At 31.8% G+C, this 13513-nt stretch overlaps 1 protein-coding gene across 1 annotated transcript; it reads right to left on the reverse strand.

Annotated features, from left to right (window-relative positions):
* Positions 1–416: 416 nt before the first annotated feature.
* On the reverse strand, positions 417–9895 carry LOC145275242 (protein PML-like). The gene is made up of 2 exons (XM_080127663.1): positions 9723–9895; positions 417–1151 (listed from the first exon to the last, which is right to left on the reverse strand). Exon 2 carries the CDS (start codon positions 1142–1144, stop codon positions 521–523), a length of 624 nt encoding a protein of 207 aa, XP_079983789.1. The 5' UTR covers positions 1145–1151; positions 9723–9895; the 3' UTR covers positions 417–520.
* Between the last annotated feature and the right edge of the window lie 3618 nt (positions 9896–13513).

Here is a 13513-nt window from a genome sequence, read left to right on the forward strand (position 1 = left end):
CCATAGCAACCACAAACGACAAAAATGTTTTCTTTCGAAATAAAACAAAAGTCAAAAGGTTTGAAGGATTCGTCGTTTGTGACAGAAAAAAATTGAAATTCAGTTTTTATTTCACCATTTTTTTTTATTTCAATCAGCGATTGATTGTTTTGATCGCAAACAAAAATATTTTCGTCTTTTTCGTCGACGAAAATCGAACGTATAAATCGATTATATTTTGCTGGCAAATCGATCCGCTTTTCTTTGCGAATTTTTTGGATTTTCCGTCCAACATTTTCAAACGTGACGAATGCGTCATTTTCGTTTCGCAATGAACAATCGATGGTTTTTTCGCGCCAATAATCAGGAAATTTGACAAAAATTTCATATTTCGTCTCCGTCGATGGCAAATCATGTCGAAAAACTGGACATATTCCGACCAGATTTGCACACGTTTTATCGTGCAGTCCGATTGGAATTCTTCAACAAATCGCAAAAGATTTTCCGTTGATTCATTCACTTCTTCTTCAAATGACGTCATTTATTGCTCGAGGGTGGGGAACTGCTCCTTGCGTTTGACAATTTCATCGCGGACCCTTAACGGGGTCACATTCATGCATGGGGTCATCAGGTCATTTATATGCGTAGCGTAACATTTGTCGCAGTAAAAATTGCAGCATCCTTCGCAAAACATCTCCAACTCTTTCTTGTGAAGATCGCAAGTGTTTTGCATCTTCATCGCCAACGCAATTGCATCCGACCTTCGCATCGCATCCAAATCTTTGAACATGTGTTCCTTTTTCAACAATCTTCTGTGGTATCGGATGCAATGGTTACACAAGAGCTTTCGGCATTCTCCGCACCAAAATTTTGCCACGGATGAAATGCCATCCTCCGAACACCAATCGCATTTGAACTCAGATGAAGAATCGAATTCATGCAGCATCAATTCCTTCGCGATAATCGGGGAGACATTAAAATCTTTCCAATCCACAAACTGCGCATGACACTTCGGACATGTGCAGTTTGTGTCCGTTTCATCCAAAGTTTTTCCGAAACATGACCAACATACGCTATGCAAACATGGCAAGCATTTCGATAGTTGGTTTAGTTGTTTTTCGCAGGCGACACATTGGTAAAGTTGCTCAAATTTATTGGAAGCCATTGTCAAACTGAAATAAAACAAAATAGAAAATGCATTAGATTTCACAATTAAACATCGTTTTAGACATTATATAGTTACACATACACAAATATATATATATATATATATATATATATATATATATATATATTATGTAGGTTTATTAACTATAAAAAGGGGTCACTAATCCCTTTTTTAGTTTGTGTTTTTCCTGTTTTCTTACATAACACATTTCCAGAACTATTATATATCTTAGAATTATATATATATATATATATATATATATATATATATATATATATATATATATATATATATATATATATATATATATAGAGAGAGAGAGAGAGAGAGAGAGAGAGAGAGAGAGATAGATAGATAGAAACAAAGAATGAGATATAGATAGAGTAAAAGTTAATCATTGTTTTGAGGACACAAGTAAAAAAAAGGAACAATATCAACGAAAAAAATAAAAAGAAAAAGGGGGGGCACTAATCCCTTTTTTATTTCGTATTTTTCCTCTGTTTACTTGCCTCCCCGCGAGGGCAGAGATAGACACAAAGACGATTTTAAAAAGGCAATCTGCATTGGGACAACCAAAAAATTAAATTACCTCAGTCTAGAAGGATGTTTTTCTCTCACCAATGGCAAAAAAAGATCAAGTGTAGTATCAAAAACCGATACTACACTTTCCTCCTAGCTGTTATACATATACATATATATATATACAGCTGCTTATCCGCCCCTCCCCATGGTTTTTAGTTTAATTTTGTTGTTTGCCGATTATTTTTATCGAATGGAAAGATTAAAAAAACGTCAATATTTAAATATTTGGTATTCTTGCATAATTTTACCCGGATTCTCGGGAATTCCCGTCAATCATCGGTTTAAGCCGATCGTTGCAACAGACGCAGACTAATTTCTCTCTCTCATCTATTTATCTATTGTGGCCACAAATCCATGTTCAATTTAGTACTACGTTATAATTGAAAACTGAACCCCCACGTGACAGGTTATTATTTTTTTTTCCACGACTTTTTTTTCAGTAAATTTTTTTGGGGGGGGGGGCACAGAATTTTTTCATATATGTTTTTAAGAAAATATGTAAAAATATTTTTACAAAAATCGTCAATTGTATAGGAATTTTTTTTTTAGTTTTTTCATGAAAACTTAATATTTTATTTTTATATATTTTTTTTTAGTTGAAACAATTTTTAAATAACATTTTTTTCAATAAAACTGATTTACTATTTTTTTAAACATTTTTTTTATCCAAAGAAACATTTGCAATCGACATTTCCAGAAAAACGGGACTTAAACTGCATTTAAACTTTAATAAATCCAAAACAATTCATGAATCGGACACGTAACCGCCTTAAAAAGGTAAAATCTCTATTTTAAACAAACGTTTAAATCGGGAAAAAAAATTCAGACAAACATTAAAAAAAGGGGGGGGTAAAATATTTCTACTTTTTTCATCTGAAAATAAATAGAATTAAAATGAACAAAAAATAATTTGTCGTCGATGAAAAATATTTCAATCAATTTTTCATCTAAAAAAAAAAGTAATATTTTGAAAAAATTTACTTATATTTTTTTTTAATAAATTTAAGGTGTTCGTGGATTGTTTTTTAAACAATTTTCTTGCAAAGTTCAGTTAATGGTGTCACAAAAAAAGATGAGACACGTGATAATTTGAAGCAATTTGATTGGATGGTCTTTTATATATATATGACATGCCTATTTCGTTTAATGTAGTTAAAGAGAAGGGAGGAGGAGAAACAGGAATAGGTGAATGAGGAAGGAGAAAGAAAAAGACGGAGGGTCAGTGAGGCAAATAAAAAGACGAAAGGGAGAGAAAGGCAGAGAGAGAGAGAGTAAGACAGAGAGAGAGAGAGAGAGAGAGAGAGGGAAAGGGACAGAGAGAGATAGAGCAGGAAAGCCAAAGGGTAAGGGGAAAGGCAATATTTGCATAAACGAAAGCCAAAGCAAAAGAGAGAGTGGTATTAAGGTCACGTTGACATGACTATTTCAACAGTTTATATATATATATATTTATATATATATATATATATATATATATATATATATATATATATATATATATATATATATATATATATATATATATATATAATATGAATATAATTTCATATTATAAGCTCTATTTCCTTTTCGGTTGTATTGAGCTTTTTATATCTGGCTGTGTTTATTTTACTTGTAAATATTAACTCTTTAATATTTATAATATATTTTAAGTTTACCATTTTGATTACCTTATTAAACTTATTGTAAATATATATATATATATATATATATATATATATATATATATATATATATATATATATATATATATATACTAGCAAAGATACCCGTGCTTCGCACGGAGCTTTGTTGCGCACTCGGGTACCAAAATCTGTGGTCACCTTTCCAGTAAGTTGATGTTGTAAGAGCAACGATTGCATAAGGTGATTAACATTTTAACTACCTCTTGTAGTGACTGAAATTCAATCAGGAACTTCACAAAACATTTTCATCAAAAAGGAAGGTTACTTGATGTTACATAGTAAATTTTTCATTGAAGTAATTTTCAACTCTTGCTTAAATTTTATCTTGCACATTCAATACTAAAAACTTACCACAATCAGCTCATGTCAGTTTTTCCTCATATCCATTTCTCGAACTTTTCACTGAAGAGCCTCATTATTATTTGTAGTTCAAATCTATGATAAGACAGGCTTTCGAAATAGGCTCGACCAGAAAGATTAAATTGGAACGAAATTATAATCTCCGTGCCATTTTCAAAACAACCCCACAAAAGTAACGGTATCCTGCAGTTGGTTAAATGACAACGTTGGTTGTAAGAAAAATGTAAAAGAAAATGCGCTTATCTGTTTATTTTGACCTGTTTTATTTAATTAAAAAAAAAAATTGGCTATAACTGGAAGAGAGCGTTATGTTTTGGGGGTTGTTTAAAAAATAGAATGGAAATAAAGTTAGTTCCGTTTTAATTGTCTTTAATTGCGGCAAGCGAAGCGCTAACAAAATCGAAAAATCACTGTTCACATTCGAAATGTTAACTTTTATAGGTTTACAGGTTTGCTGACAAGGCTGGGGGTGTTTATTTAGAAAGCCATACTTAACATGGGGAGGTTGGGATGTTTAATACAATTATTTTACTAAATTGATTTTTTTCATTTAAAAATAAAATTATTTCTTTTTTAATAAAGTTTTATTTTAAAATATTTGTTCATGTTTATTTATATAAAATTACGATAGTTGAATTGTATTCTTTCAATTATATTGGCAAGTAAAATATAAAAGATTAAAACGGAACGAAATTGAAATTTCCATTACATTTTCAATACAATCCCAAAACATAAAGCTTTCCTCACCAATGAATTGTTTTGATAATATACGTAAAGTGAAATAAATCGAATATAAAATTAAATGAAAATATATTAAATAATTAAATGTTAAATAGATTTTGTAAATAGTACAGTTGAAATGATTAGAATATTTCCAATATGTAATAAGGTCGAGGTAATTAGTTAAAGAGATTTAATATAATGTGATATGCAAATGAGCATAAGTCATTCGATATGGGGGTGGTTTGTAGAATAGTATATAAAGAAATTAGGCAAAGATTCTTATGTCTTCTATAACAGAAAAATGGGTTCTAATGTTTCTCTACCAGGAGAGATCTACCCTCTTACCTCCTTTATATTTCGTTGATGATGGAGAGCTCAGCTGTACACACAGACAGAAACACACGAACCCTATTACTTTATAAATATATATATATATATATATATATATATATATATATATATATATATATATATATAAATTCGTGTTATTTAATATATATATATAAAAAATTCGTGTTATTTAAAAACAATTTAAAAAGTGAATTATTTACAAATATTTTCACTATAAAAAGGCTTGGCTTCAGGAGGAGTGATACGACTTTGCACCCGTCTCTCACGGCCCCGCCCTCTTCCCCCGACTTTAGTCTGCTGAACTACTTCGTTTGGTCATACGTCGAGAACATCACCAACATGACCTCCCACAACACCACAGGCAGCCTGGTCGCTGCTATCCGCCGAGTATTCACCAAGTTCCGGCCGGCGCTCCCAGCTCCGGACCTGTATCGAGACGGAGATTGAGGCTGAAGGCGGCTCGGGCTACATTATCAACTCTACAACATAATCAAGTAAGTCACCTGACTTTTTCAAATAAAGCTGTAATGTCGTTTTTCACTTTTATCGTTCCACCCTGTGTATAAATTTGAGCACAAGAATAAAAAGACCTTAGAAATAACAAGCTTTGATTAACTCACATTTAGTATAAGTAGGTAAATGTGCATTTCAGGTGCGTAACATTTTTGTAAAAAATTTTAACACCATGTTTTTTAAAATTTTGAGAATTTAAAGTGGGGGATCAATTTCGTATACAAAGTTAATGTAAACTGCTCTCCTATTTCCCCGCCGTTTCACAGTTTTTAACCAATTAGACAAATTATCCACTAACCCTAAGTCTGGGTGACAAGGTTTTAAAAACCGTAGACCCCCCCTCTTAAAATGCACAACATTAGTAAAATAGCAGAAAGAAAAACAAACTATTGGTTTAGAATTTAAAGTCGGGGATAAATACACCACACCAACACCATTTTTACTGACTTAAAACGACAATGGCCCGAAAGTCGGTGATCATTTTACATTTAATTTCTAAATTAAATAATTATTCTTCCTCTTAATTTTTTTCTTCTTGTCTTTAAGGATTTTGACACGTAACCGTCTTAAAATGTAGAATCTTAATTTGATCAGAAGGTTTTAATCTAGCATACAAACATCGAGGGACAATTTTGATAATTTTCTTTTTAATTATTCAGATTTTTATCGCTTAAAACATTTGAAGATTATCAAATTTTTCGTTTATAAAAACATTTTTATCTTCAAAATTATTTTTAATGTAAACAAAAGCTAATTGTTAAGAAATCGTTTTTTTTTTTATGTGGTTTTAATCGAAAAACAACAATAATTACATAATTGTCATGTCGGAAATAGTAATATATCCAAAAATTACGGAAATTCATCTAGTACGACATTGTTTTTTAGAAAATAAAATATATATCGCTATCGTTACAGTATCGGAAAGGGAGATAAGTGCGGTCCCTGTATTCGCAATGCTCAAGGTGTTCAAATCTAGGGAAAATGCTCACTCAATATTTTGTAAAAATTATGGTCAATGTCATGATTCTTTCCAACTCAAAAAAAACCTTTACAGGTTTTCAGGGATGCTGAAAACGAATATAACGGTTAAAATGTCGCAGAGAAATAGCTTTCATGATATGAAAAATTACGTTTTAAAAAAGTGAGGATCACATTAATCCCCGGGTTTGTATTACTGTACACATAGATTCGAAATGAATTTTATCAAAGGCAAGATAAGTTACTTTTCTACCAAACTGGATATATTTTTGTGTTTTTATTCCATGTAACATGTTTATTTAGCTCGAAAAACATGCAGTGTTTACCGATGTATTGGAAAATTCAAAATGGCGCCCGACTCTCTGTTTAACACGGTAAGTTTGGGAAAAGGTGTTATAAATAATAAACTAGACAAAATACTATTAAAAAAAACGAATATATGTCCACTTATGTCACAGTAACATATATTGAGCAAATTTCTAACAGTATTTTGTCTAGTTTATTATTTATAACACCTTTTTCCGAACTTACCGTGTTAAAGAGAGTCGGGCGCCATTTTGAATTTTCCAATACATCGGTAAACACTGTATGCTTTTCGAACTGAATAACATGTTACATTGAATAAAAACACGAAAATTAAATCCAGTTTGGTAGAAAAGTAACTTATTTTGCGTTTGATAACATTTATTTGTTATATATTTGTTTTTTTGACAACTTTTTCGAATCTATGTGTACAGTAATACAAACCCAAATCCCCCCCCCAAAAAAAACTTACATGCAATCCTAAAAAAACAAAAAACAATAAAAACAAAATAAGTGGTCATAAAGTGGGTGTTCATTTTACGTTTAATTTTGTAACGTGAATATTTTGCAGTTGTCTTTCATTTTAAATGTCAAAATTATTAATTTATATCGACAAGTGATCCCCACTTTTGAAAAAAAAATTCTTTTCACATCATAAAACTATTTCTCTGCACCATGTTTTATTCGTTTTTAGCAACCCCGAAAACTTAGTCTTGTAATTTTTTTTTGAAGTTGGAAAGAATTTTGACATTGACTAAAATGTTCTATTTGATGAATTTTCGTAATTTTGGAATATTTTACTATTTTCGACATGACAAGTATTGTTGTTTTTACTGAAAACAATTTTTTTAAAAACTCGATCTGTCGACAAGTAAAAATAAAATCCTGATTGTCATAAAAACTGTTTTAGAACAAATAATATGAAGATTTTGGAGTGCCTTCCTTAATAATTTGACATTTAAAATGAAAGACAACCGTAACATATTCACTTTACAAAAAAAGTCCCGTTTACAAAATGTTTTTTTTTTGTTTTTTTTTTGTCTTATTTTTTTTTTTGAGGGGGGGGTGAATTTGAAAAACGATTTGAGACTATTACAGGTTAAATTTACATATGAAACTGAAACCCTCTCCAAAAATTGAACTATGATGTTTTAAAATGCTTTAATAATGAACGAATTTAGTAATAATTGGAAAATATTTTATAAAAAATGAAAGCAAAAAAAAAAAAATCAAAGAGTGTTAGGAATTCATGTGGAAATATCAACACCAAACAAAAGGGAATCATTTGACGTTTAACATAGAAACAAAAAAACTGAAAATTTTGCACAATTTATAAAAATTAATATTTTGAAATAATATACTTACAACATTAAAAAAAATCTGAAAATTAAACAATTCGATTACAAAAAATGTAATTAGTTAAAAACACAAGCCATGCATATGTGATCCCACTCTGCTGCTGCATGTGAGATGACGTCACAAAAAATAGTGAAGAAATGATGAATGTGAGAAGCGTAAAGGGCCAACGTTGCCTTCACATTTTAACCAAGTTTCAGAAAAATCTAATGAATGGGGTAAAAGCTATGGAGTAAAAACCGTAATTTTTTGTAATTTGGGGCATTTGTGACCTCTTTTGAGCTCCTGGGAATGCCGAATCCCAGTGAAAATGGACAAACGGTGCAGTTTCATGTCTTAAGACATGTATATTTGAATTCAGCACCATGGAAAATTACTATATAGACATACATATCAAGTTTTTGAGTAATATGAAAAAAGTGGTCCAAAAAGGCATGTTTATTTTAGCCCTAAAAGTCCCAGAGGGATGCGAACCAGAATTTTGCCAGGGTCACCCATACTGAATTTATATTAAAAACAATGGCCTTCAAATTTTGAGTTTCATGTACATCTAATGGATGGATCAAACGTTATGGGGCGAAAAGTGTCATTTTTGGCCATTTTGGGGCATTTCTGAACACTTTTGAGCCCCTGGGGAAGCCGAATCGCAGTGTTAATGGATAATGGTGCAGTTTCATGCCTTAATACATGTATATTTGAGTTGACCACCGTATAAAATATCTATATAGTCAGACATATCAAGTTTTTGTTGAGAAATATGAAAAAAAAAAAGAGTCACAAAAAGAGGCGTTTTTAGCACTGAAAGTCTCCGGGGGTGCGAACCAGAATTTTGCAAGGGTCACCCATACTGGATTTATATTAAGGACAATGTCAAGTTTCTGAAAAAAATTAATGGATGGATCAAAAGTTATGGGGCAAAACGTGTCATTTTTTGGCCATTTACGGGCATTTTTTTTTACCACTTTTGAGCCCCTGAGGACGCAATGTGAATTCTCGCAAAAAAAAGATGTTTTTACTGTGCACATGTATTTAGTGAAATACAATTTGTGCTAAAATTTTAGGTAAAACTAATGGACGGTTATCTGGCAATCGTCCGGACTAACGGACGGACGTTACTGAAAACATAGGTCTCTCTCCGATAAATCGAGAGACCAATATATGGTGCTTAAATGACAATGATTAAAAATTAATATATAATATTTTAAATAATATTATGCTCACACTAAAAAAAAACCCTGCAAATTGAACAATTCGATTACAAAAAAATATAATTAGCTAAAAAAATATGGTGTTTAAATGAAAATCATTAAAAATTAATATATAATATTTTAAATAATATTATACTCACATTTAAAAAAACTGAAAATTGAACAATTCGATTACAAAAAAATATAATTAGCTAAAAAGAAATGGGGTTTAAATGACAATCATTAAAATTAATATATAGCATTTTGAAATAATATTATACTCACATTAAAAAAAAAACCCTGAAAATTGAACAATTCGATTACAAAAAAATAATTAACTAAAAAAAATATGGTGTTTAAATGACAATCATTAAAAATTAATATATAATATTTTAAATAATATTATACTCACATTTAAAAAAACTGAAAATTGAACAATTCGATTACAAAAAAATATAATTAGCTAAAAAAAAATATGGTGTTTAAATGACAATCATTAAAATTAATATATAATATTTTAAATAATATTATACTCACATTTTTTATAAAGCAGGTTACGATTTCGTTGATGTGGAATTTCAAGCAGGAAACTATGAAACGTTCTTGTTAATATCAATTAATGAAGAATGTGAGCCGAGCCTGGACTTTTGTTGTTTTATGGGAATGAAAAATGTAACGTCAGAATATGATAGCGATTTGATTGGATGAACAAACCAGGATGTTCTATTCAATTTCTGAGAAAAAAAGGCGATAAACATAGTTTTCTAGGAAGTCTAACACCCACTTACATTACAAAAAAAAAAAAAAGAGTAACAGTGAGAGGTAACGGAGAGAGAAAGAAGACAAAGAATCGTTTAATGCAGAAATGAAATGAGAAAAAATAATCTGAAATACGTCCACTTAACAAATATTCTAAAGATACGTCCATTTTGTCTGCGCGTTTATCAATGAACATTCTATTTTAAAGGCTCAAATGCGTTCAGCCTGACGATTCCCTACAGGCATTAAATGCGTAGATTACGTATAACTTAATTGTCATACATATTTTATCTACTATATATTTTGTTTTATTTTACTTCAGTCAAATTTCTCAGAAATCAAGTGGCCTACAACCTGGGACAAACACTTGAACTCTATATGAGATACATAGATATTCGAATGTTCCATTAAAGTTCTTTATCTCTCAAACATTGAGTTATTAAAGAAATTGAGAACATAATTTTTCTCTCCCCAATTAACCATTTTCATATATTGTAGTGTATCTTTCATTTTGGTATCTTGGTCTTACTTGATTTCATGGCAAGCATTTATCTAGTCTGGTGGAGTATCCAGCTTCGTGCTGTTACTTAAGGTAACGTCATTTGGAGAAGGTGCACCATTCCTCGTAAAAGATAATGTGAGTTAGCCATAGTGAGGAGATCTTATTTGGGAAGTGAATACTATGTGATTTTGAATATTTAGTCAGGGTTTACTTCTATGGAAAAAGTATCCTCATGCCAGGTTGTCCTGAAAAAACACTATACAGAGAGACCTTAGGCACTCGAGGACAGTTTCTAGTAGGCATTCAAGTTCTCTCCAGTAGGTATTCAACAAAGTAGATAAAATATCACATGCCTGTTGCAAATGATAAAAATTCAGCAATATTTTTACATTATTTTCGAAAACGGATGGAACATGAAACTGCAGTAAAGTCTCCAAATAAGAATAATTTATTAAACACACACACACACACACACACACACACACACACACACACACACACACATATATATATATATATATATATATATATATATATATATATATATATATACACACACACACATAGATTATTCATAAGGTGCTGATTGATAAAAATTCGGGAATATTTGAAAATATTTAAAAAACGGATGAACCATGAAACTGCAGTAAAGTTTAAAAATAAGCATAATTTATTATACACACACACATACACATACACACATATACACATACACACAGATTATTCATAAGGTGCTAAGGATTACAAGTCAGGAATATTTGAAAGTATTTTCGAAAATGGATGAGCCATGAAACTGCAGTAAAGTTTAAAAATAAGCATAATTCATTAAACACACACCCCCACACACACACATACACATACACACACATACACACAGAGATTATTCACAAGGTGCTAAGGATAAGTCAGGAATAATTGAAAATATTTTCGAAAAAGGATGAACCATGAAACTGCAGTAAAGTTTAAAAATAAGCATAATTTATTATACACACACGCACACACACACACACACACACACACAGAGATTATTCATAAGGTGCTAAGGATTACAAGTCAGGAATATTTTAAAATATTTTCGAAAACGGTTGAGACATGAAACTGCAGTCAAGTTTAAAAACAAGCATATCTCTGTCAGAGTCCTTACGACAGAGTGGGATGTATCCAGGCATATTAAAGTAGTTAGACGGGATAGAGAAATGTAGGTTAGATTACTAAGTGCTAAGATATCCGAGGTGTTTGTTAGGAGAAATGCTTCAACATCATTTAAATTAGTTCTAAGCCCACGAATGTTCATAAATACAAGCCTCAAGAGAGAAGGCAGGTTGGTTTTGTTTGAGTTTTGGCCTGGTTTTAGTGTAATTTTTTTTATTGTACTGTCATTTTTTTTAAAGTTTCAGTTTATGTAAGGGGTGCTGAACAAGTGGTTTTCAGAATAGCAGCCCTGCAACACAAGCAGACGATCAGTTGACCTTCCATCTATTAGGATTGGGCCTCAGGAAAGCCCACAATGGATGAGTGCAGGGTCCCTTTTGATGCGCGACATAGCACTACAAGCATCCCGATATTATACAACTGTTGATGGAGAAGCCGCTCTAAGCGCTACCAAAGAGTTAGGGCTCCTGTACTACCAGTCGGGAACAGTAGCCAGGAACTGTCTATCCAGTACCCTCAACCCATCAGACGATGGTCAACCTACTTGCACTGGCATTATGGCAATTCAAGCACGGCCAAGTGCCCAGTTTAGGGGATGGGATGTATCGGGAGTGAGGAAAACGGTGTTCATTGCCCTAGTCAGGAAACAAGATCGACCATAGATTGTTTCTGTCGAATCCCTGTGACTGGCTAATAGGCAAAGAAGGAGTATGGAAACCGGGTGATAGACAGATCCTATCTTCTCCTTAAGCAGCTTAGGTTTGCAGACTGGTAATTTGTTTGAGTCACCAGCTCTAGGAAGGTTGTCATCCAAGACTGGAGAGGCGTCTCTCCCTTCAGGTTTAGCTTCAGAGTTTTTCTTCTCCTAGACGCATGACCTGGGGAGATCTACGAGTTCATCAACACCGAGTGGAGTTATCCCGCGCCTGGGTTCTAATCCAGGTATTTCTGCAACCTTGCGTGGGTAGTTAATGTTAATGTGTTAGTTTATAAAGGTTCTATATATACTGCAAAATTACACTCCTCAAAGTGATTACGGGGCATTGCTATTTTAGTGTTTGTTACTGGAGGAGGGGGTGAGCAAGAGTTCATGCAGTGGAAGCAGTTATGTTTGCAACATGTTTGTTGGAGTTAATATGGTTTAATATTTTCCCCTTTAAATTTATAATTAAAGAAGAGAAAAACATTTTTTTCCCTTTTCTTATTTTTATTTTGGCTTAGGAATATGATAATGAGTTACAGAATAGCTTGATAATACGAAATAACTAAAAAATTTGTTGTACTAGCTCAGGATATTTTAGATGGCAGGAGGGAGTAAGTTGTATATTCAATAGATACAAGTAACGTTATTTTTTATATGAAGTACAATACAGTACAGGTATAATTGGAAGTAAATTATAAGCTATGGCGTATTCAATCTATATAATAAAGTAAATAGTTATATGGGCAGATTTCCAGTAGATGCGAATATATGGAGGTTATTGGTATTATGCATGTTTCTATTTCTAATGAAGATATCTTCAGCTTTCGTTTAAAAATCAGAAGGTTATCTTTTGCATGACAGAGCATCAGTTCAGTTTTTGTTTTTAACATTGCAAAGCTAAGGAAGGGACAGCTATTGTATTGTATTTAACATTAAGAAACAGCTATTGTGTTGTATTAACCATTACAAAGCTAAGGAAGAGACAGCTATTGCTATGTAAATCTAATTCCAGACTGTAGCTAGTAAGTGCCTACCTCGATAAGAATAACTTAATGCATGCCTTAGGGGTAGAAATGTATAGATGTTTAGTGATCAGGACTTCCAATCGAACAGCATGTGAAGGTTAAAGGCTGATAGCTGAGAACCCCCCCCCTAAATCGTAAACGGTTTGAGTAATTACCGCACTCTTAAAATATACTTAAAATAAAGTCA

This window comes from Euprymna scolopes, unplaced genomic scaffold (genome assembly GCF_053919585.1).
Source record: "Euprymna scolopes isolate OS-2025 unplaced genomic scaffold, ASM5391958v1 sca689, whole genome shotgun sequence".
In the NCBI taxonomy this organism is placed as follows: Eukaryota; Metazoa; Mollusca; class Cephalopoda; order Sepiida; family Sepiolidae; genus Euprymna; species Euprymna scolopes.